General features: G+C 38.1%; 3 protein-coding genes and 1 pseudogene across 7 annotated transcripts; 3 read left to right on the top strand and 1 right to left on the bottom strand.

Annotated features, from left to right (window-relative positions):
- Positions 1-1,971: 1,971 nt before the first annotated feature.
- LOC137730778 (serine/arginine-rich SC35-like splicing factor SCL28) lies at positions 1,972-6,178 on the top strand. Of its 5 annotated transcripts, none has more exons than XR_015957758.1 (8): positions 1,972-2,525; positions 2,891-2,968; positions 3,163-3,327; positions 3,416-3,480; positions 3,612-3,651; positions 4,003-4,509; positions 4,855-5,127; positions 5,878-6,178. XR_015957758.1 is itself a non-coding variant. In XM_068469738.2 (7 exons), exons 1-7 carry the CDS (start codon positions 2,341-2,343, stop codon positions 5,885-5,887), a joined length of 816 nt encoding a protein of 271 aa, XP_068325839.2. In that variant the 5' UTR covers positions 1,972-2,340; the 3' UTR covers positions 5,888-6,178. The 5 variants fall into 5 exon arrangements, 2 of the variants coding, with proteins under 2 accessions (XP_068325839.2, XP_068325840.2); XR_015957757.1 differs by having other exon boundaries at positions 4,003-4,579; XR_015957759.1 differs by having other exon boundaries at positions 2,190-2,525; positions 3,419-3,480; positions 4,003-4,579.
- A 218-nt stretch (positions 6,179-6,396) lies between these two features.
- LOC137730779 (NADH dehydrogenase [ubiquinone] 1 alpha subcomplex subunit 8-B) lies at positions 6,397-8,456 on the bottom strand. The gene is made up of 2 exons (XM_068469740.2): positions 8,269-8,456; positions 6,397-6,665 (listed from the first exon to the last, which is right to left on the bottom strand). The coding sequence occupies exons 1-2, from the start codon at positions 8,454-8,456 to the stop codon at positions 6,533-6,535; spliced, it is 321 nt and encodes a 106-aa protein (XP_068325841.2). The 3' UTR covers positions 6,397-6,532.
- A 172-nt stretch (positions 8,457-8,628) lies between these two features.
- On the top strand, positions 8,629-9,733 carry LOC137730781 (uncharacterized). The gene is made up of 2 exons (XM_068469741.2): positions 8,629-8,762; positions 9,369-9,733. Exon 2 carries the CDS (start codon positions 9,371-9,373, stop codon positions 9,542-9,544), a length of 174 nt encoding a protein of 57 aa, XP_068325842.1. The 5' UTR covers positions 8,629-8,762; positions 9,369-9,370; the 3' UTR covers positions 9,545-9,733.
- Positions 9,734-14,018: 4,285 nt separating this feature from the next.
- LOC148689957 (uncharacterized) lies at positions 14,019-15,744 on the top strand (annotated as a pseudogene).
- Positions 15,745-19,324: the final 3,580 nt, after the last annotated feature.

Raw genomic sequence — 19,324 nt, 5'->3', positions numbered from 1 at the left:
AGTTCCGGGTCGTCGGTAGTCCAAAAGCTTGCATCATGGGGCAATTTATTACTAAATATCCCCTTTAACAGCATTTCCACACTTAAAAAGCCCATCCAAACACTAAGCAATTCAATCAATTACTCAATCTTCACTATTAAACCGAATAGTTCAAGTAATTTGTATTAAAATATTATTAATTTTTTTTATAAAATAATAAAAGATCATTTTACTTTTAATTTCATATGATAATAAAATATCTGTTGAAAGTATTTAAAAATATTGAAATGTGGTGTAAGGTAAAAAAACATGGTTAGATATTTATAAATAAATAAATAAATAAAAGGAATCTTTTGATATAGGCATCTCAATTTTGAATTTTCTAAATCAAACATCTATGTCTTTTAGTGATTTGATTAAACTTTTTTTGTCATAATTTTGGCGCTATATGCACATTATATTGTAACAAATTTCCTACAATCTAGCATTTTGATTACATTCTCCTCCGTTAGAGATAATTGTAAAAAAAATAAAAATGGTTAGATTCAATTTATTTTCACAATAATGCTACAATTTAGCAATAATTATCTACGATATGATTTAAGATATTTTCTTTCCAAAATAGTTTAAAATATTTTTCCCAAAATCAAACGTACCAAAATAAAATTTTTGTTATGTGTTGATGTATAACATAAATGGGCCCACAAGTCTAACTAAATAAAAAATAAATTAGAAATATGTCTAATAATTAATTAAAAAAGTTATCAACCCATAAACTCAATCCCACAATCACCTCTTATCCCAACCTATACTCGTCTACCTCCATCTATGGTAGCATTCGTCCCTTTTCTCTAGAAAAAAAAAATCTTAAGACACTCATTTTCATACCATTCATCGAATTTGACCAGGATCGAGACCACCTTTGGTGACAGCTTGGATTGGTGACGATTTTTGTGACTCTACTGTCAATATTTGGACGCTTGAAAACTTTACAACCTTAACCTTGGAGAGCTTGTTAGGCGCTCCCTTGGTGATCTTGGTGATGCAAAGAATGGCGAGATTTGCCTTGAAATAATCTCATTGTGCATAGAAGTTTTTTTTACAACTTCTTTAATTAATTGTTAAACTCACATCAACACATAACAGAATTTTGACAAAATTGTAACGGAATGACACATTGATTTGCAACACCAATTTTCAACCTTAAAAAATAAAAATTTCTAAGTACACCCGAAATCGTTTTAACTTATATCTCCCAAGATTATTTATCTTCTTCTACTCTCAGAAAAAGATGAATGTTCTTGATGACCCTTAGATGAAGGCACTGTTTTTTGTTGATAAAACTTTCACTCTCTTATTAACCAAATAAAACTTTCATGAAGTGGTGATATCAATGCATCTCCAGGACTATGGAAGGAAGTCATAACTTGTTACAAAACATAAACAACGCCCATCAATGCAACAGATCATTTTAGGTTCATTTGCAGCAATAGAAATTGCACTAAAATATACTCTCTTACTTTAATGTTAGTGGGAGAGGCTTCCACAATCACTTGAGATGGAGGTATCATCTCCTTACTTTCATCAGGGCTCCATATATGAAGATGGAGAGCCAAGTCCAAGACCACTATATATTGCTACATTCTTTCGAGCTGTGTTATCATGGTTCATTTTGATTCGAACCTTCAATGTCCTTTGATCAGTTTGATTACCCTGTTTGTTTGAAGTTTCATCTTTCAAGAAACACCTCTCAGCTACTTGAGTAGAAGGCAAACATAAATTCCGTTTAACTCAAATGTTTCCAGGGAGGACCATTGAATTATGTGACAAATGAGCACTCTTAGCAGCGAAGCCACCTTGTACAATACCGAATAAGTTCTGCTCCATTGGTCTCTTGTGAGTTGTTTATTAAAGCAATGGAGGCACCCAAGAGCTAGACATACCTTATGGTTCTCTCCATAGGTCTCTCTGCACACATCATGATCTTGAAACAAGAAGGATACTTCCATGATCTTTCACTTGCACCTAGGTGCGAAGAGTGCGAAGCGTATATAGAAAATATTGGGTGAAGAAAATACAAAGTGTATATTGATAGTGTAAGATGTGAGGGTATTATGAGAAAGTATGATGAAGTGTATTATGATAAATTTTAATTGAAAAAACAAATATGAGGTGTAGTAAATATGTGAAATGTATTCAACAATTAGTGAAGTGTTAATATAACAATTAAATCTATTAAAATCTAATTCAGTACACTCCCTAAATCGATATCTGCACCCGCACTCTATTCTTCTCCACTGTCATACTAGGGACTTAGGGTTAGGGTTTTTCGCGCCCAGGGTTCAAACCCTAGCTGCAACAATGGCCAGGTACAGAAGCCGAAGCAGAAGCTACAGCCCTCGTCGGCGCAGCCGGACTCCGCCGCGTGGACGCAAGCGATACGACGACGAGCCGCGTGATCGACACCGTGACAGTAGGTCTCACAGAGACCGTAGCTCACCCGCCCCTTCTGGCTTGCTCGTTCGCAATCTCCCTCTCGACGCTAGGTATCTATCTCTCTGTCTGCATGTATTATATGTTTGTATTTATATGTATATTTTGGTTTTTGTCAGTCAAGATTTTTAATCATGTTGTTTGTGGTTATTCTTCAAATGCGTGACTCAAATTGGGTGGTAATGATTTTCTTTTTTGTTTTTTTTGTGCTTTACTTTTCTAAATCTACAATTTTGTGTTAATCTCTGGTTAATACAAGTATATTATCGAAGAATAACTTGATTTTCCATGGTTATAGACTTAATCCTTCGGCTAATTGAGTTGATTACGACAAGTCTTTTAACCCCAAAGCACGGATTCATGATAATTTCCATTACTGAACATCTAGGCTTATTCATTGTTTATCTGTTTTATGCAGGCCAGAAGATCTTAGGATCCCATTTGAGCGATTTGGCCCGGTAAAGGATGTGTATCTTCCAAAGAATTACTACACGGGGTATGCGATTCTTGATTGTTATAGTGTTAATTATGCTAAATTTGTAATGTGATTCTTCTTTTCTGCTGTGGTTCAATGGTGTAAAACTTGCACTCTGGAATAGATACGTCTGTGAAAGTGGACATATTTGTGAATTTTCTGGATAACAAAATTTTAAGTTATTTTGACTCACTGTTTTTACTTTCAATTCGTAGGGAGCCACGGGGTTTTGGGTTTGTGAAGTACCGTTTTGGTGAGGATGCAGCGGAAGCAAAGCAACAGTTGAATCATACAGTTATTGGTGGGCGTGAGATAAGAATTGTGTTTGCTGAGGAGAATAGAAAAACTCCTCAAGAAATGCGCACAACTACTCGCGTAAGGTATGTTGTGTTTGGCATGCCTTCTTAAATATAATTAGATATTCATTTTATAAATGTGATTTTTATTTTATTTTCTATTTATCTGCAGTAGTCGACATGGAGGAAGCTCCAGAAGGAGAACTCCACTGAGGTCCCCAAGACGGCAATATCATTGTCGGTTTTAACTTTCACTTGGCTTCTTCTGAATGACATGCAAGATTTTATTTTTATTTTTTCTGAAGTCCTTTGTGAAATGATTTGCTCCTACCTTCTTCTAAGTCATCATCAAATGTTTTTGGTCACAGCTTACTCGCCGTCACCATCACCTGTTAGGCGTTACTCAAGGTCTGTATATTATCTCTAGATGCTTCTTTTATTCATTAACACTGTTTCATTTCTATAATACTGTTGTAATCTGCATGGTAGGGTGGTTACCCCTTTCAAAGGTGTGGTAGATTCATCAGTGGTACATTCACGTGGTGATATAATATTTTCCAAAATTGATCAATGGGTATAGTTTTTCAATGCTTGTTTTCATGGATGAGTACATTAGAGTGATCATATTTTCATTGAAATATATCTAAATCCACCTTTTATGTTCACATACCTGTGTTTCTGGTGAAATTACAGAATGAGAACTCTTATAGGTAGAGAGAATGAATTGTATAATATTTTCTGGTGGCCTTGTTTATGCAGATATAATTTAAAGACTTTTGGATTAGTAAAGTTTAATGAGAAAAGAGATCATAAAAGTGACGGGCAACTTCTTTACCTTCCACCAATGGTCTCCATAAGTACTATCTGTATCCACCATCAACTTTCATCCACAAATGGCATTGGGTTCCTATTGTTATGACTTCGGTTTGTGAGACTTTCTACGATTGACTGAACTGACAAGCTAACTGGGTGTTAGAGATATCGGAATTTTTACTAATATTTATTTATTTTTCCTTCTTATATTAGCTAAGTAAGTTTTTAACGAGAAATTTGTTAAGTTTGATATCTTGTTTTGCATATACCATCCAGTAAAGAAAGAATATAAAGCTTATAGTTGGCCAAAGAAAGAATTCATCTACAAAGAAACGAAGCCATTCAAAGTTTTTACCGGTAGAGTATGGTGACATGTTGAAGGAAAAGATATTATCTGGTTTTAGAAAGTTGGGGCAAAGTGAGCTATGAAGTTGTCAGATGCTGATCAAACCAGTACTAGCCTAACTCTTGAGTGTTTGGACCAAGTGTCATATTTTTTGTTCAGAACCCTGTAAAGGTTCAGGTAAAGGTTATATCTTGATCAATTAGATTTGAAGAGGATGTAAGTAGTTGTTCTGTTATCTTGAAACAGATAATTGGTTCTGAATTGTTGATCTGTGCCCAACTTACTTTTGCTTGTGCACATGTATTAGATTATTAATCGGGGAAGTTTTGTTCTTGTGAAAAATGGAGATGGGTTTAGTGCATCTCTTATTCATTTGGAATATTTCTATTTGATTCTCTTGCTGCATCTCCATTTTTTTTCAATACATAATTAGGTGTTTTTTCCATTGGAAGGGACCGTCGTGCTAGGGATGATTATCGCTCGCCAGTGCGATCTAGATCAATTTCACGATCTCCCTCACCACGGAATGGAAGAGACTACAGGAGGTCCCCAAGTCCTAGAGAGAATGGTCGAAGTCCTCGTGATGGTAGAGACTACAGGAAGTCCCCAAGTCCCAGGGAGAATGGTCGGAGTATTCGTGATGTGAGGGAGTATGCAGCCAGCAGATCAAGGAGTCCTAGGGGTAACAGTTGCAGTCCGCCAAGGTCTTGTTCACGATCCTACAGGTAGATGCCTCTTCCACTTTGTACTCATGTAAATAATTTCTAGTGTAATCATAATAAGCTTTGTTGAGGCCACAGAATATGGTCTTAAATTTGCTGAGTATAGTTTCATATTATATGTGAGAGGTACCCTTATGGAAGGAGTTTAGTATGGTCTTAATTTTGCATAATATAATTTCATATTATGTTTGAGAGGTACCCTTATGGAAGTGGAGTGTGGTATGGTCTTAATTTTGCGGAATATAGTTTCATATTACATGAGAGATACCCTTATGGACGTGGAGCTTAATTATTTTTGTGAACTTCATTTTGAAAACAATATCTACTTCCAAATCGTTTTCTTTTATTTTTCGGTTGGATTTAGTTGTATAATTTGAGTGCTGCTGTTAATTATTTTGGGCTTGGTTCTAGTGATTAGGCGAGGATGAAAGTTTTGCCTGTTTACCTTTCTTTTAATGCTGAATGTCCTAACCAAAATTCTGAATGTTAGACCAATGAAAAACAGTTTACGTTCCAAGTCCCTACTAGGACGGATGGTAATAGCCTGGTCTCAGTGTAGTTGGTGATAAAGGTCCCCTGAAGTTATGTGGGGATATGACCCTATTTACTTAAATTGTCTAACCAAATAGGTAATAGTGGTGATAATTTCTACAACTATTGCTGTACGGTCATCTTCACATCCTATCTGTTTCATTACACTAGCTTGTCGATTAAGTGCTGTGGTGGTAATCTCTATAATTTATTGCTGTGCAGTCCTCGCTGATGCCTGTCGGGTACGTTGGTTGCTGCTTCAAAGTGTACTCTGAGCGTGGTTCACTAGATGATATGCTTTGGTATTCTCCAAGATCATGAATGTTTGGTAAATATGAGTCTGGGACCATATCAGTTTGTCCTGTGGATTTAAAACTATTCGTATGTTAGTCGAATCAAATGGACGTAAGCTCTATGGAGCTTAATGCGACTTGAACAATTGTTGGAAAATCAATTTTGCTTTTCCATGCGTGCGTAGTTTGTTATGCAAAGGGCGGGTAATTCGCACTTTAGTTTCTCCTTCCGCACTCTCCTTGCTTTTGTTAATTGATTTTTCTTTGATTTATTAAGTCCCGCGACAAGACAACAAAAGGATAGAATATTGTCTTGAGTTGCAGGTCTCATTTTTTCGTAATACTAAAATTTAAAGGAGACCGAACAACGAGTCTTTTTTTCATGACAACCAATTATTCCTCAAGTGCACCTGCAACTGCAACACAGGTAAGAGAATCAATCATGCTCTAAAACGGTGCAAATTTTCCTGTATGCAAAAATTAGTTCAGCTCCACAAACAAGGTGTAGAAAATGTAGGCGACAATATTTGCTCATTTGACACTGCCCGTATTATTGGGATGATGGCGGGATAAGGGTGAAGCTCTCATGCCAACGGGCACTTCTTCTCGAATTCCTCCTGCTCTTTGCGACATAAATCAAACTCGTTTGTATTGTAATACATGCATCCAACGTAACCATCCATCTCCGTTGTGCACCTCCGATGAAGATCTTTCAGCCTGCACGAACAAGTGCCTTTGTGTTTAGAAGTGTAACAAGACGTACCACTCTTAACTCGCAATGCAGACCTCTTTCGGGCAGTGTAGGCATGTGATGGCGCGTGCGTTGGCATAGACATCACGAAACTAACTGGATGACCAAATCACAACAAATTCCAAATATGAAGTAGTGAACATATGAAAATGTGATGCAGATTTTAACAACTTGCGAGAAGAGAACGTAAAGGGAATGATGATACTTGTGAACTGATCCAATTCAAAGGCTGTTAGGGAGTGTCTACAGAACATCTTTTATCCTAATCAAATCCTAGAGCGTCGCATACAAGTACAAGACAAGTAGGGTTTTTCATTTTTCCTGTTTAGGGATATACTCTCTAGGCGTTCTAGGCCATTGGATAAGTCATGCAAATCGTTCATATGTAGGCGAATGATGACCGATGGCTACAAACATCACTGAACAACGAAGATATGTTAAGCGGGAAACAAAAAAATCAAGACACAGTTCAGAATATAAAAGAAAAACAGGAAAGCAATTGAACAAAGGAACACTATACTGTCATAAAACCCAAGTTCAATATACTATTTGAGCTGAATACTTTGTAATAGATACAAGTTACAACAGAGGAAAATATACAGTATTTATCCTTCATCATCAGTGTAGGGGTTTTGTATCTTCAGGTCCGTTTCATAACCCTTTCATTTTTCGGTTCAGATGTCTTTTTTTTAGTTTTTTTATAGAGATAAAAAGAAAATCAGGGAGCGTATAGATAGTATGGATGAAGAAGGGTGGAGCGAGGAAGGGGAAATGAAAGAGAGCGTACGGGAAAAAACAGCTCAAAATCATTTCTGGTTCCCATATTATGTGCCGTTCGGTACACATTTCTTCCAACTCCTTCCCACCACCATTCTTCCTCCCTTGTTCATACAAGGAAAATGAAATATGAAACCTAAAAACGAAAAAAGTTACCAAACAAGCTCTTCTTTAACTCAAGGGAAACACGGACAAAAGGTCACATTGCTTGCTACAATCAACAAGGTTTGAAACAAAGTTCCTGAAATCTGCTCCCCACAAAACTTATTAAGTTGATATATATGAAAAAGAAAAGATTAATCCTGATAATTCTCCATAGCAGCAAGACTAATGATTTCAAAATTCATGGCATTTAACACAAGTTCTAAAACTGACCTGTCAAATAAGCATTGGGATTAAACCGACTCTAACAACGAGGATCAACACTCACTTGGCACCGAAAAGTGCTCAAATACAAAGTGTATCAGCTAGACCTAACAAATTTTGGTATTCCATCTCCGAATTCTACATCAAACCGTGGTTTATATACGACTTATTGTTTGTTTAGCGTCCCTCAGTTGTATTTTTTCGATTAATCGGTTCTATTTCTGCATATTTCCCACAAACTTTGAACAATTGCATACCCCTTGAACCACATTGAGCTCATTTAACCAAACGAAGCCACAATTCACAAAAAAATGACAGCATCGAAACGTTTCGATTCAAAAGGGTCCACATAGAAACGAGTAACAATTCATAAGAAACTCAGAAAAGTGAAACGAAAAATAGGAAGCGGATTTGAGATTGGCTTACAGGGTGAGCACGCATCGGGTGACCTGCCGACCTTTGTCGAGACACTTCTCGGGGTTCGGGTCCTTCTTCTTGCACTTCAGAAACGCCACGTTCTCGGCCTGGCAGTTGAACTGAATGTGCTTCGCCGCCGCCGTTAGCACCGCCGACGTTGGGATTGGTTCTCCCGCTGGGTCCACCGCGCTCGCCATATCCGGCTCCTCCTCCGATCGATTCCGATAAAAAAAAAAAGATCCAAACTTTGAAGCAAAAAAAATAAAATTTTAATTCGGAGAAATCCAATTGAAAAACAAAGCTCGGAAATGGTTAAAAGTCCACACGCACAAGGCGACTTTGTAGTTCGAGATTGAAAGGGCAGTTTGGTCTTTCCATCCTAAACCCTTGGGCCTTGTCCTTGAAGACACTGCGGCTGCGGGTTTTCACTCTCCAACTTCAGACTCCATTTCGGCTTTGCACCTCTCACTTCTCAGGCGATTGCAGCTTACAAAAGTTGAACAGTAAGTCCGAAATTCTTCTCATCATTTCTGGCTACAAATACTCCATCTTTCTGCTTTTCTTTTTCTTCTGATTTTTTTTTTTTGTTTTTCTTACTGATTTTGTTTTTTCTGCAATGGGAATGGTTGTAGTAGTTATGGAAGATAGAGGGAGAGGGATTAAACCATTGTTGTATTTATGTGATTTGGTGGAAGATAGAATCAGACCCAGAACCAAACCAATCCGACGCAGTTCAAAACCCACTTGGATTCTCCAAACCCAGTTAATATTTTTCCCAATGTGACTTAGAATTCAACTGGGGTTCCTATAAAATTTGGGTAATTTTAGTTGGGTTGCAGAAATCTGAAAGGAGGAGGTGGTACTGTAAACTTGTTTTTCTGTTCTGAGAACTAGTTTAATTGATTTGAATTACAGATAGTTGTTGTTCCTCTTGATTAAATTCTCCTTGTTGTTGGGGGGGGGGGGGGGGGGGTGATGTTTAAGGCTATGTAGGAATTTCGTTTTTTACTGCTGATGCACAACTTTAGTTGTGCACATGTTCCCTTGTTTGTGTTGTGAAACGTGCGTTTTCTGTCACTTTTGATTGGCTTTCTCTTCTGTTGTTTAAGGAATGGGTGAAAAGAAGAAGAAGGCTACCTTGTTCATCCGACTTATCTCAGCAGCTGGGACTGGATTTTTCTATGTCAAGAAGAAGCCGAGTAGGGTGCAAGAGAAGCTTGAGTTTCGGAAATTTGACCCTCGGGTAAATCGTCATGTTCTATTTACTGAGGCAAAGATGAAATGAGCAAGTTTCCACTGCACTGTGGATGTTTCCATTATTGTCCACCTTCGTTTTTAATCCTTGCACTCTGTTTAAAGGTAGACCTAACTCTTAAGAACTTGGGTTAATTATTGGTGTTTTCTGTTGTATCTTGATGAAAGTTCACACACTATCTCTAGCTGAAGTATAATAAACTCAAATTTCGATTGCTAATCTACCACTCTCATGATGTTCTAAAACATGGGTGATTGAAATATCGAAGAGCTTTATTAAGAGTTAATGTGTTGTGGTTTCTTTTTTGGAAGACCATCATGCTATCATAGCGTTGCTATGTCTTCTTTGGCTCTGTGTCTTGGCCATGTGATGTTTTGCTTTTCTCAGTCTTAAGTTCCTAGCTGTTCGCTTAGTTGTTTACTGGGTCTAGTCACTCAGAAAATCTAGGATGTACACGTGATGTGAGAGATATTAACTGGGGATACAACCCCGGTTGTACCCAAGAATCCACCCGAATCACCAGAGTTGGGATTTGGAGTTTCATCCACCAAAGTTTGATTAGGTTTTTATGCCCCGTCTAATAAGGCAAAAAGTACAGTTACTGGAGCCAGTCATTTCACCATGAATGAAAGCTGCTTACCTATATGATATGTTGTGATTTCCTTTAAGATTGATCAAATAAATTAGGAAGAATGAGTTGGAGTAAGGTCTCTGATGTTTGGTACGTAATTAGATAGAATATTTGAAAGTGCAACAGTAAAGTCACTTGTTATCACAGATTCACAAGGGCTTTGTTAGGTTCTTTCCATCCCATGATGAGTTGTCCTAACATTAGATGATTAAATTGTTTACCCAATTGGAGTTGTTTTCTCAATTGAAGTTTTTTTCCCAATCGAAGTTGTTTACCAATTGAAGTTGTTTATCCAATTTAAATTGTTTACCCAATTTAAATTGTTTACCCAATTGGAGTTAGTTGCTCAATTGGGGAAGGCTTTATAACTAGATTCCAATTAGGGTTAGTACTCCTTATTGAAGAAGATCTTTATCATGTCTATATAAAGGGGCTATTGTGCTAGTTTTGAATTGGAGCAGAACAAAAAATTGTATACCACTCAAGAAGTCGGAGTGAGAGAATATTGTAAGGGCAAAGTGTGTGCGAGAGAAAAGAAAAGAGATAAAGAGTGTATTTCTTGTTCTTTCAGGTTTTTAGTCAAGTCTTAATCCTAGAGGCTTGGCAAGATTATTCATTGTACTCATTATTGATATAGTGAAAGATTGTTGTTGCTGCCCTGTGGACATAGGCACATATAGCCGAACCAGGTTAGTTCTTGGTGTTATTTATCTTGGTTATTTTGTTCCGATTTCAAGTTTGTTCTATTTATCTCATTCTTGAACGCGATATTCACAACAGGCATGTAGCCTAAGTGTTATGAGCATTTAAACATGCACTCCATGTTTATATCCCGTTCCTCTAGATTCCTCTAGATTTTGTTCGTTGAAGCTATTCCCCTTGAATTCAATAGTTGGACAAGGAAAATGGTATCCACTCTCTTTATCGCCTTGCCTTTTTCTCTCTCTGTTGTAGCCACATGATTGAATAAATCAACGTTGAATCAAGAGACGAGAACAAGCAAGGGATTGCTTTTCGACCAACAAATTTTACCATTTTCTTGTACATTTCTCAGGCAAAACTGATGGCATAGTTTCGTGCGAAGTCTATCAAAATATGCATTAACCGAGATCTTATTAGTTTTTAGATTTTGATTAAAGTCCCTAGCATTATGTATTAGTGGATTACATGTCAGTTGCATAATTTTTTAAAATAAAAATTAGTAATTGATTTAGGGTTTTAATACTCACACCCTTATTTTACTCCGAATTCATTTTCAATTCAAAACATTTTGCAAAACAAGAAAAATAAAATTAGAATAAATTTGTACCCATTAATTTATATGGGGTTCATATAATTTTTCAATTTTTTCTAATCTTAAATGTACCCATTCTTAAATATAAATGTGACAACCCGTCCCTGATTTTCCATGTAATTTCCTTCCCGAGTGTGTAAAATGACGTTTATGCCCTTTTTGGCAAGGTGGAACCTGACTGGACGCAATTATTTGGATTTTAATTTATTTTTCCCATTATCGTAATTAAATAGTACTCGTTGTTACAAACGCGTGAGTGTGAGTTAGACCCGAGTCGGATTTGTAACGAAGAAATTACGTTTAGTTAAAGTGCATTAACAACGGGTAGAATTTTACTTCTCATGTTTTCTCCCCAAATCAGACACCTTCTCTTTTTGACCAATCAGAAACTATCTTCTCTCTCTCTCTCCCTCTCTCTCTCTCTTCTCTTTCTCTCCTTCACGCCTTATCTCTTCTATATGCAACAACCATACACCATCATCAAACCTCACAAATCAAACTTCAAGCCACCACCATCGTACTCATCTCACCCCCACGAGTCCATCTGTACGAACTGATTCTAAAATGGTTGAGTTTTAAGCTTCCAACTCAAAGTAACTTGAAGCTTTGATTCGGGTGTGAGTTCTCCGACGACTTCCCGTTTGTGTTACAAGATTTTGGAAGATTTGGAAGCATCCACACAAATCTTCGAGGTCTCTAGTTCAAGCTTGAAGCTAAGGTAACGTCAAAACACATAGTTTCAAGGAGTTGAAAATAGGTCCGAGAGCTTCGAGCTAATTTAAGTCCATTTCCATCCACTTTTTGGACTTCCAAAAGGTATAGACCTGTTCTACTTTTCATAAGCTTCATTTCCATATAAAGTACATAAAAAATGGTTAAGAAATGAAGAAGATATAAAGTTTTAAAAATTTTCTAGAAATCCGGCGATCCAGCTAACCAGACAACGGCGGCAAACGGCGGAGGACAACCGGAGAAGAACGATAATATTTCGTTAAAGTTAACGGAATATTTTGACGCTGTTAGGTAGCGTCGTTAGACTTAACAGAATATTTCGTCAAATCTGACGAAATATTCCTTAGGAATCTGCCAGCGTATGCAGGCACATGGCCTTCGCATAGGCGCGCGTGTGGTTGCGAGCTAGCAGTGCGTCCGACCTTGTGGCGGTGAGTGGTTGTTGCGTACGAGTCTGTGACGTCGTGTAGAATGTTTTCGTATATTTAAACCCTCCGTTTAAGCAAACTATGGGGGATTTTCCTAACCTTTTAGTGTATGTCGTAATTAATTAATTAATTAATTAGTATAGTTGTTTCACATATGGGAGAGAATTACCCCGAGGAGGTACAAGGAAAAGCAAGGCTAGGAGGCTATGATCCGACTACGTATTAGTGAGCGGGCATTTGTTTTTATATAATTAATTAGTATAGTTGTTTCACATATGGGAGAGAATTACCCCGAGGAGGTACGAGGAAAAGTAAGGCTAGGAGGCTATGATCCGACTACGTATTAGTGAGCGGGCATTTGTTTTTATATATTATATATAAAGTTTTATAGTTTATATATTATATATAAAGTTTTATAGTTTCCGTAAATACTTTTGGATTGATTTTATGTCTATCATGCCATGTTTTATTTAATTTAAAAAATGCCATTATATTGTTGAGATTTATATATTGTCATGGCATGTTCATATATATTATACTTGCTCATCATGCATGCTTGCACAGGTGTAGTACTCCCCTGGGCCAGGGCTAGACTTCACGTGTATGTTCACATTGCACGCTCACCTTGGATCCATTGAAGTTGCCAATCCTGTCCTAGGTTACAATAGGTAGCTAGGACTCGTATGTGATGCACCTAGCGCCAGTCTTCACGTGATTGTAGTACTAGAACGTACAATATAATTACACCCAGTCCTGTTCATGGCAGAACTTATCTGCATAAGCTCGTGTGTTAGTATAGGTTGATGAGCATATGATTTTCTTATGATATGGTTGAGATATTATGATTGGCGTATTTCTGGATTTATTGTTGATTTACATTTGATTTCATACTTATATATAGTATGATTTTCTGGAAACTATACATGTTTTACGGCGAGGGGTTAGTATGTTGAGAAAAATAAATGTGTTTTATAAACCTTTGTTTTTGCCCACTCACCCTTCTGTTTTTCGCCTTTAGTTGAATTCTCTGTGGCGTACGAGGGATCTCTGGCGGTTCTGACATTTCCATAAATAAATGTAGGAGTTTATTTCCGGTGGTGTAATAAGTATTTAACTAGATTCTACTGCTCTATTTATGTCGTACTGTCATCCATGCTCTGCACACTTGTGTTTTATGGGGTTTTCCCACTACTGTGCATTCTCTACTTTAGATTAAATAAATGTTAGCTTTGGTTTAAATTTATCCATATTTTTTATGCTTCACTTTCCTTTTTGGTTGCGTCACTTTTGGGTATTGGCCAGCATGCCTCGACTTCAGTTGGGGTGTGTCAGTTTGGTATCATAACATAGGTTTGGCAGTCCTGCATTCCTCATATGTGCTATAAGTCCTAATAATTCTTGATCTCTTATGTCAGAATCATGCCACCTCGTAAAGCGCCACCTATCCCTTTTGAAACAAACTTTCATGATTTTGGGCAACTCAGTGAGGCTATTGCCAGCTTTATTCAGTCAACACTTCGTCCTCTCTCACGGACTACCTTAGAGACTATATCTCATCTTCAGATAAATAATTTCTTTGGCAACGAGGGACCCAAGAAATCTGAAGCTTGGATCGACTATGTTGAAAAGACTTTTCGCGTTATGCAGCGACAAGGGAATCTTCCAGCGGAACGATGGGTCGAAACAACGACATGGTTCTTTCGTCTGGGAGTTGAGTCATGGTGGGCTCAAGAGTCATGCCCATTGTCCGCTCAGGATGTCATGAACTGGGTTGTTTTCAGGTGCTTATTTGAGGCTAGATTCACACCTCCTGAATACCAAGATCGAAAGAGAGACGAGTTCACATAATTGAAGCAAGGGAGTTCACATAATTGAAGCAAGGTAAAATGTCAGCCACAGAGTATCACCGAAGGTTCTTTGATTTATCTCGATATTGTCCAGTTATTGCTGAGAATCCCAGAAAGATGCTTCGTCAGTACAAGAATGGGACTTGTAAGGGACTGCATTCTTTGGCGGCTTCTACTTTATGCTCCACCTACCAAGAATTCTTTGAGATTCTGCTTCGTGTTGAAGATTTTGAGAATGGCCATGATGATGATGATGATGATGATGAGGATAATAGTAATACTCAAAAAAATAATAACAGAGGGCAGTCATCTGTTGGTCCTTGAAAGACTCAAAATTTCAAGAAAAACGGTAACAGTTCTGGATTGTCTAGATGTGGTTCAAGTTCCAATATACCTTAAAGGGACGGCAAATCCACTGGCAGTTTCCGTTTTCAAAATCAAAGGAACCCCAACAATTATGGTGCTCAGTTTTGCCATAGGTGCAATAATCGTCACTATAGTGAATGTAAGAGGGGAAGTAGTGGATGCTAAACATGTGGTCAGATGGGGCATATATCTAATCAATGTCTTCTAAATCAGAAAAATCAGCCTCTTACACTACCACCTACAGTTCCTCTACAGCAGATTCCAGGACCTGGTACCTACAGCAGACAAGTTATGATGTTGTTTTCCACTACCAAGGCAACATACCCTATTATCCAGAATAAGCGTATCAGTACCCACCTGACGTTCCATATTACCAAGGCGGCTATCAGCAGTACCAGGGATGTTATACACCATATCAGGGTGGTGAAGCACAGTGGTATGCTGGAGAACAACACCAGAATCTTAATGTAGCTTCTAACAGTGGCGGTTCGGGCATGCAGACTAATCAAACCAATCAGGGTCGAGGTAATCAAGGACGTGACAATCAGAATCAGGTGAACAGAGGTCATGGAAACAGACAACAAGTGCAAGGTTGCGTCAACAACATCACCATGCAGGATGCTCAAAGTAATCCCAACTTGATTATGGGTACGTTGAATGTTCCAGGCCACTTTGCTAGAATTTTAATTGACTCGGGTGCTACTTATTTGGTTATTTCCCAACCTCACCCCACTCCACTCGGTTATGATTTAGAGTTCTCGATGCTTAGGGGTGAAATTTGTTATGTGAGTTGGGAATATCGAGGATGTCCCGTTCTTATCAAGGATGTGGTAATGTCAGTTAATCTTGTTCCCTTAGACATCGTTGACTTCGATGTTATCTTGGGCATGGATTGGTTAGATTACAATTATGCCATGTTGAATTGTTGCTAGAAAATTGTTGCTTTTCAATGACCAGGTATGCCTATTGTGATTTTTGTCAGCAAACGTAGTGGTCTAAAACACGAAGTTATCTCTGCCATAAGGGTGAAACGAATGTTGAGAAAGGGTTGTAAAGGCTACTTAGCTCATGTAGTGATGACTGAAGACACTCATATGTGTGTGGAAGACATTTGGGTAGTTAGACACTTTCTTGATGTTTTTCCTGATGATTTACCTAACCTACCACCAGATCATGAAGTGAAGTTCACCATCGACCTAATTCCAGGTACCAACCCTATTTCTTTAACTCTTTATCGTATGGCTCCTACGGAGTTGAGGGAATTAAAAACCCAATTGCAAGAACTTGTTGATAATGGGTTTATTCAGCTGAGCATTTCCCATTGGAGAGCTTCATTCTTGTTTGTGAGAAATAAAGACGAAACGTTAAGGCTATGTATCGATTACAGATAGTTGAATCGGGTGACAATTAAAAACCGTTATCCGTTGCCTCGTATCGATGATCTTTTTTATCAACTTCGTGGTGCTTGTATTTCTCGAAAATCGATATAAGGTCCAGTTATTACCAGTTGAAGACTAGAAGTGCTGATGTTTCGAAAACAGCCATCTAAACTTGATATGGTCATTATAAGTTTCTTGTGATGTCATTCGAGTTAGCTAATGCTCCAATAGCTTTTATAGACTTGATGAATCGGGTATTCCGTCCATAGCTTGACAAGTTCGTAATTGTCTTCATTGCTGACATTCTGGTGTATTCTAAGAACAAGGCTAACCATGCTAGACATTTACGTCTGGTTTTGAAGAAACTAAGGGAGAATCAATTATACGCTAAATTTAGTAAATGCCAGCTCTGGCTAGATCAAGTATCATTCTTGGGACATGTGATATCAATTCAGGGTGTTCTCGTGGATCCTCAGAAAGTAGCAGCAGTGGAAAATTGGGAGCAACCTCAAACTATCACTGAAGTACGGAGTTTTCTTGGTCTTATTGGCTATTATCAACACTTGAAGAATAAAGCTTTAAAAATTTTCCAAAAATCCAAAGAAGAATGGGAATATTTTGTTAAAGTTAACAGAATATTCTGACGTCGTTAAGTAACGCTGTTAGACTTAACGGAATATTCCGTCAAATCTGATGAAATATTCCCTAGGAATCTCCTAGCTCATGCAGGCGCGTGGCCTGCACTTGGGTGCACGTGTGGCCGTGAGCTGGCGGCGCTGAGGGCAGGTCCAGCCTCATGGTGGCGAACGGTTGTCGTGTACGAGTCTGTGACGTCGTGTAGAATGTTTTCGTATAATTGTTTCACATATAGGAGATAATTACCCCGAGGAGGTACGAGGGCAACTAAGGCCAGGAGGCTACGATCCGACTATGTATCAGTGAGTGGGCATTTGTTTTTATATATTATATATAAAGTTTTATAGTTTCCACAAATGCTTTTGGATTGATTTTATGCCTATCATGCCATGTTTTATTTAATTTTAAAAATTCCATTATATTGTTGAGATTTATATATTGTCATGGCATGTTCATATATATAGGGCTGGTTCGGTATGGGATACCGAACTGAAAACGGCACATCCAGTCCCAAACCGTTTATTTTCGGGATGAAAATCTAAGGACCGATCCCAAACCAAAATTTCAGTATTCCCGAAGTTCGGGATTCCCGAAATATTTTCGGTATTTCGGGATTTTCCGAAACCGAACCGAACCTGCATCAAAATTTAAAACCCCAATTTAAAATCAAAGATTCATGGACCTCCCACTCCCCTACCAGCCCACACGGCCACACCTCGTCCCAGATTTGTCGACCTACCCACCCCTATCTCCATCCCTCTCATTCCTGGGTTTGTCTTTGCTGCCTTCGGGAGTCGGAGAGCTTTGTGACGTGCACCGAACATAATTAGGTACCCATCCTCGTCGATGTGTGAGCTTTTCCATGTTTTGCCGAACGAAATCGCCATCGGAGGGCTACTCTGCTTTGCAGCGATGGCACTGCTTCGTAGAATTCTGATGCCATGACATCAATGTATGGTTGTTTCCAAATCCTGAATTCGTGAAGCTTTCTAGATCTGAAACAAGAAAAAAGAAAAAGAAAAAAGAGAAGCTACAGAGTGCCTTGGGCTTTCTTCCTTCTGTTCATTTGAGGGAGTCGGTGGAGGGAGAGAAGAGGTAGAGGATGGCTGTCAGTGGGAGTGGGAAGATGGCAGACAATGATACTATCAAGAAATAAAAAAAGAAAAAGGTGAAGAAGACAGATAGCTATTTTATCCCAAACCGACAAGGCATCACCATCACATGCCTTGTTCATATTATTTTATTTTTGTTCCTTTGCTAGTGGAACCGAAAGGCTCTGCTTTTTGTTTTATTTTTTCATTGTTTGGAAAGTAGGAACCAAAAACAAGAAAAGATTTCGGGACTTCGGGAATACCGAAGAAAAGAAATCTGGGAACCAATTCCATACCGAATATTTCGGTATGGGATTACCAAAATTTGGGATAGTTTCGGTTTGGGATTTTTCGGTTTGGGTTTGGGATTTTTTCGGTTTGGTTTGGGATTTTCGGGAATTTTTTCCAGCCCTACATATATATTATACTTGCTCATCATGCATGCTTGCACCGGTGTAGTACTCGCCTGGGCCAGGGCCAGGCTTCACGTGTATGTTCACATTGCACGCTCACCTTGGATCCATTGAAGGTGCCAATCCTGTCCTAGGTTGCAATAGGCAACTAGAACTCGTATGTGATGCACCTAGCGCCAGTCTTCACATGATTGTAGTACTGGAACGTATAATATAATTACACCCAGTCCTGTTCATGGTAGAACTTATTTGCATGAGCTTGTGCGTTAGCATAGGTTGATGAGAACTTGATTTTCTTATACTAAGCTTGAGATATTATGAATGGCACATTTCTGGATTTATTGTTGATTTACATTTGATTTCATACTTATATGTAGTATGATTTTCTGGAAACTATACATGTTTTACGGCGAGGGGTTAGTATGTTGAGAAAAATAAATGTGTTTTATAAACCTTTGTTTTTGCCCACTCACCCTTCTGTTTTTCGCCTTTAGCTGAATTCTCTGTGGCGTACGAGCGATCTCTGGCGGTTCTGACATTTCCACAAATAAATGTAGGAGTTTATTTCCGGTGGTGTAATAAGTACCTTAACTAGATTCAACTGCTCTATTTATGTCGTATTGTCATCCATGCTTTGAACACTTGTGTTTTATGGGTTCTTCCCACTACTGTGCACTCTACTTTAGATTAAATAAATGTTAGCTTTGGTTTAAATTTATCCATATTTTTTATGCTTCACTTTCCTTTTTGGTTACGTCACTTTCAGGTGTCGGCTAGCATGCCTTGACTCTGGTTAGGGTGTGTCAATTCAAAGACGAGAACAAGCAGGGGATTGCTTTTCAACCAACAAATTTTACCATTTTCTTGTACGTTTCTCAAGCAAAAATGATGGCATAGTTTCGTGCAAATTCTATCAAAATGTGCATTGACTGAGACCTTATCAGTTTTTAGATTTTGTTCAAAGTCTCTAGCATTCATGTATTAGTGGATTAC

The sequence above is a fragment of the Pyrus communis genome, chromosome 16 (genome assembly GCF_041283825.1).
Source record: "Pyrus communis isolate YQ-2024b chromosome 16, ASM4128382v1, whole genome shotgun sequence".
NCBI classification, from domain to species: Eukaryota; Viridiplantae; Streptophyta; class Magnoliopsida; order Rosales; family Rosaceae; genus Pyrus; species Pyrus communis.
The sequence above is the reverse complement of the archived record's forward strand: the minus strand, read 5'-3'. Positions and strand labels throughout refer to the sequence as shown.

Bases quoted from the DNA above. Each gene is read 5' to 3' on its own strand.
- LOC137730781 (XM_068469741.2), top strand. From the start codon at position 9,371: ATGGGTGAAAAGAAGAAGAAGGCTACCTTGTTCATCCGACTTATCTCA.
- LOC137730778 (XM_068469738.2), top strand. From the start codon at position 2,341: ATGGCCAGGTACAGAAGCCGAAGCAGAAGCTACAGCCCTCGTCGGCGC. The intron at 2,526-2,890 runs GTATCTATCTCT...TGTTTTATGCAG, and splicing joins AATCTCCCTCTCGACGCTAG to GCCAGAAGATCTTAGGATCC. The intron at 3,328-3,415 runs GTATGTTGTGTT...ATTTATCTGCAG, and splicing joins CGCACAACTACTCGCGTAAG to TAGTCGACATGGAGGAAGCT.
- LOC137730779 (XM_068469740.2), bottom strand. From the start codon at position 8,456: ATGGCGAGCGCGGTGGACCCAGCGGGAGAACCAATCCCAACGTCGGCG. The intron at 6,666-8,268 runs GTAAGCCAATCT...TTGTTCGTGCAG, and splicing joins ACCCGATGCGTGCTCACCCT to GCTGAAAGATCTTCATCGGA.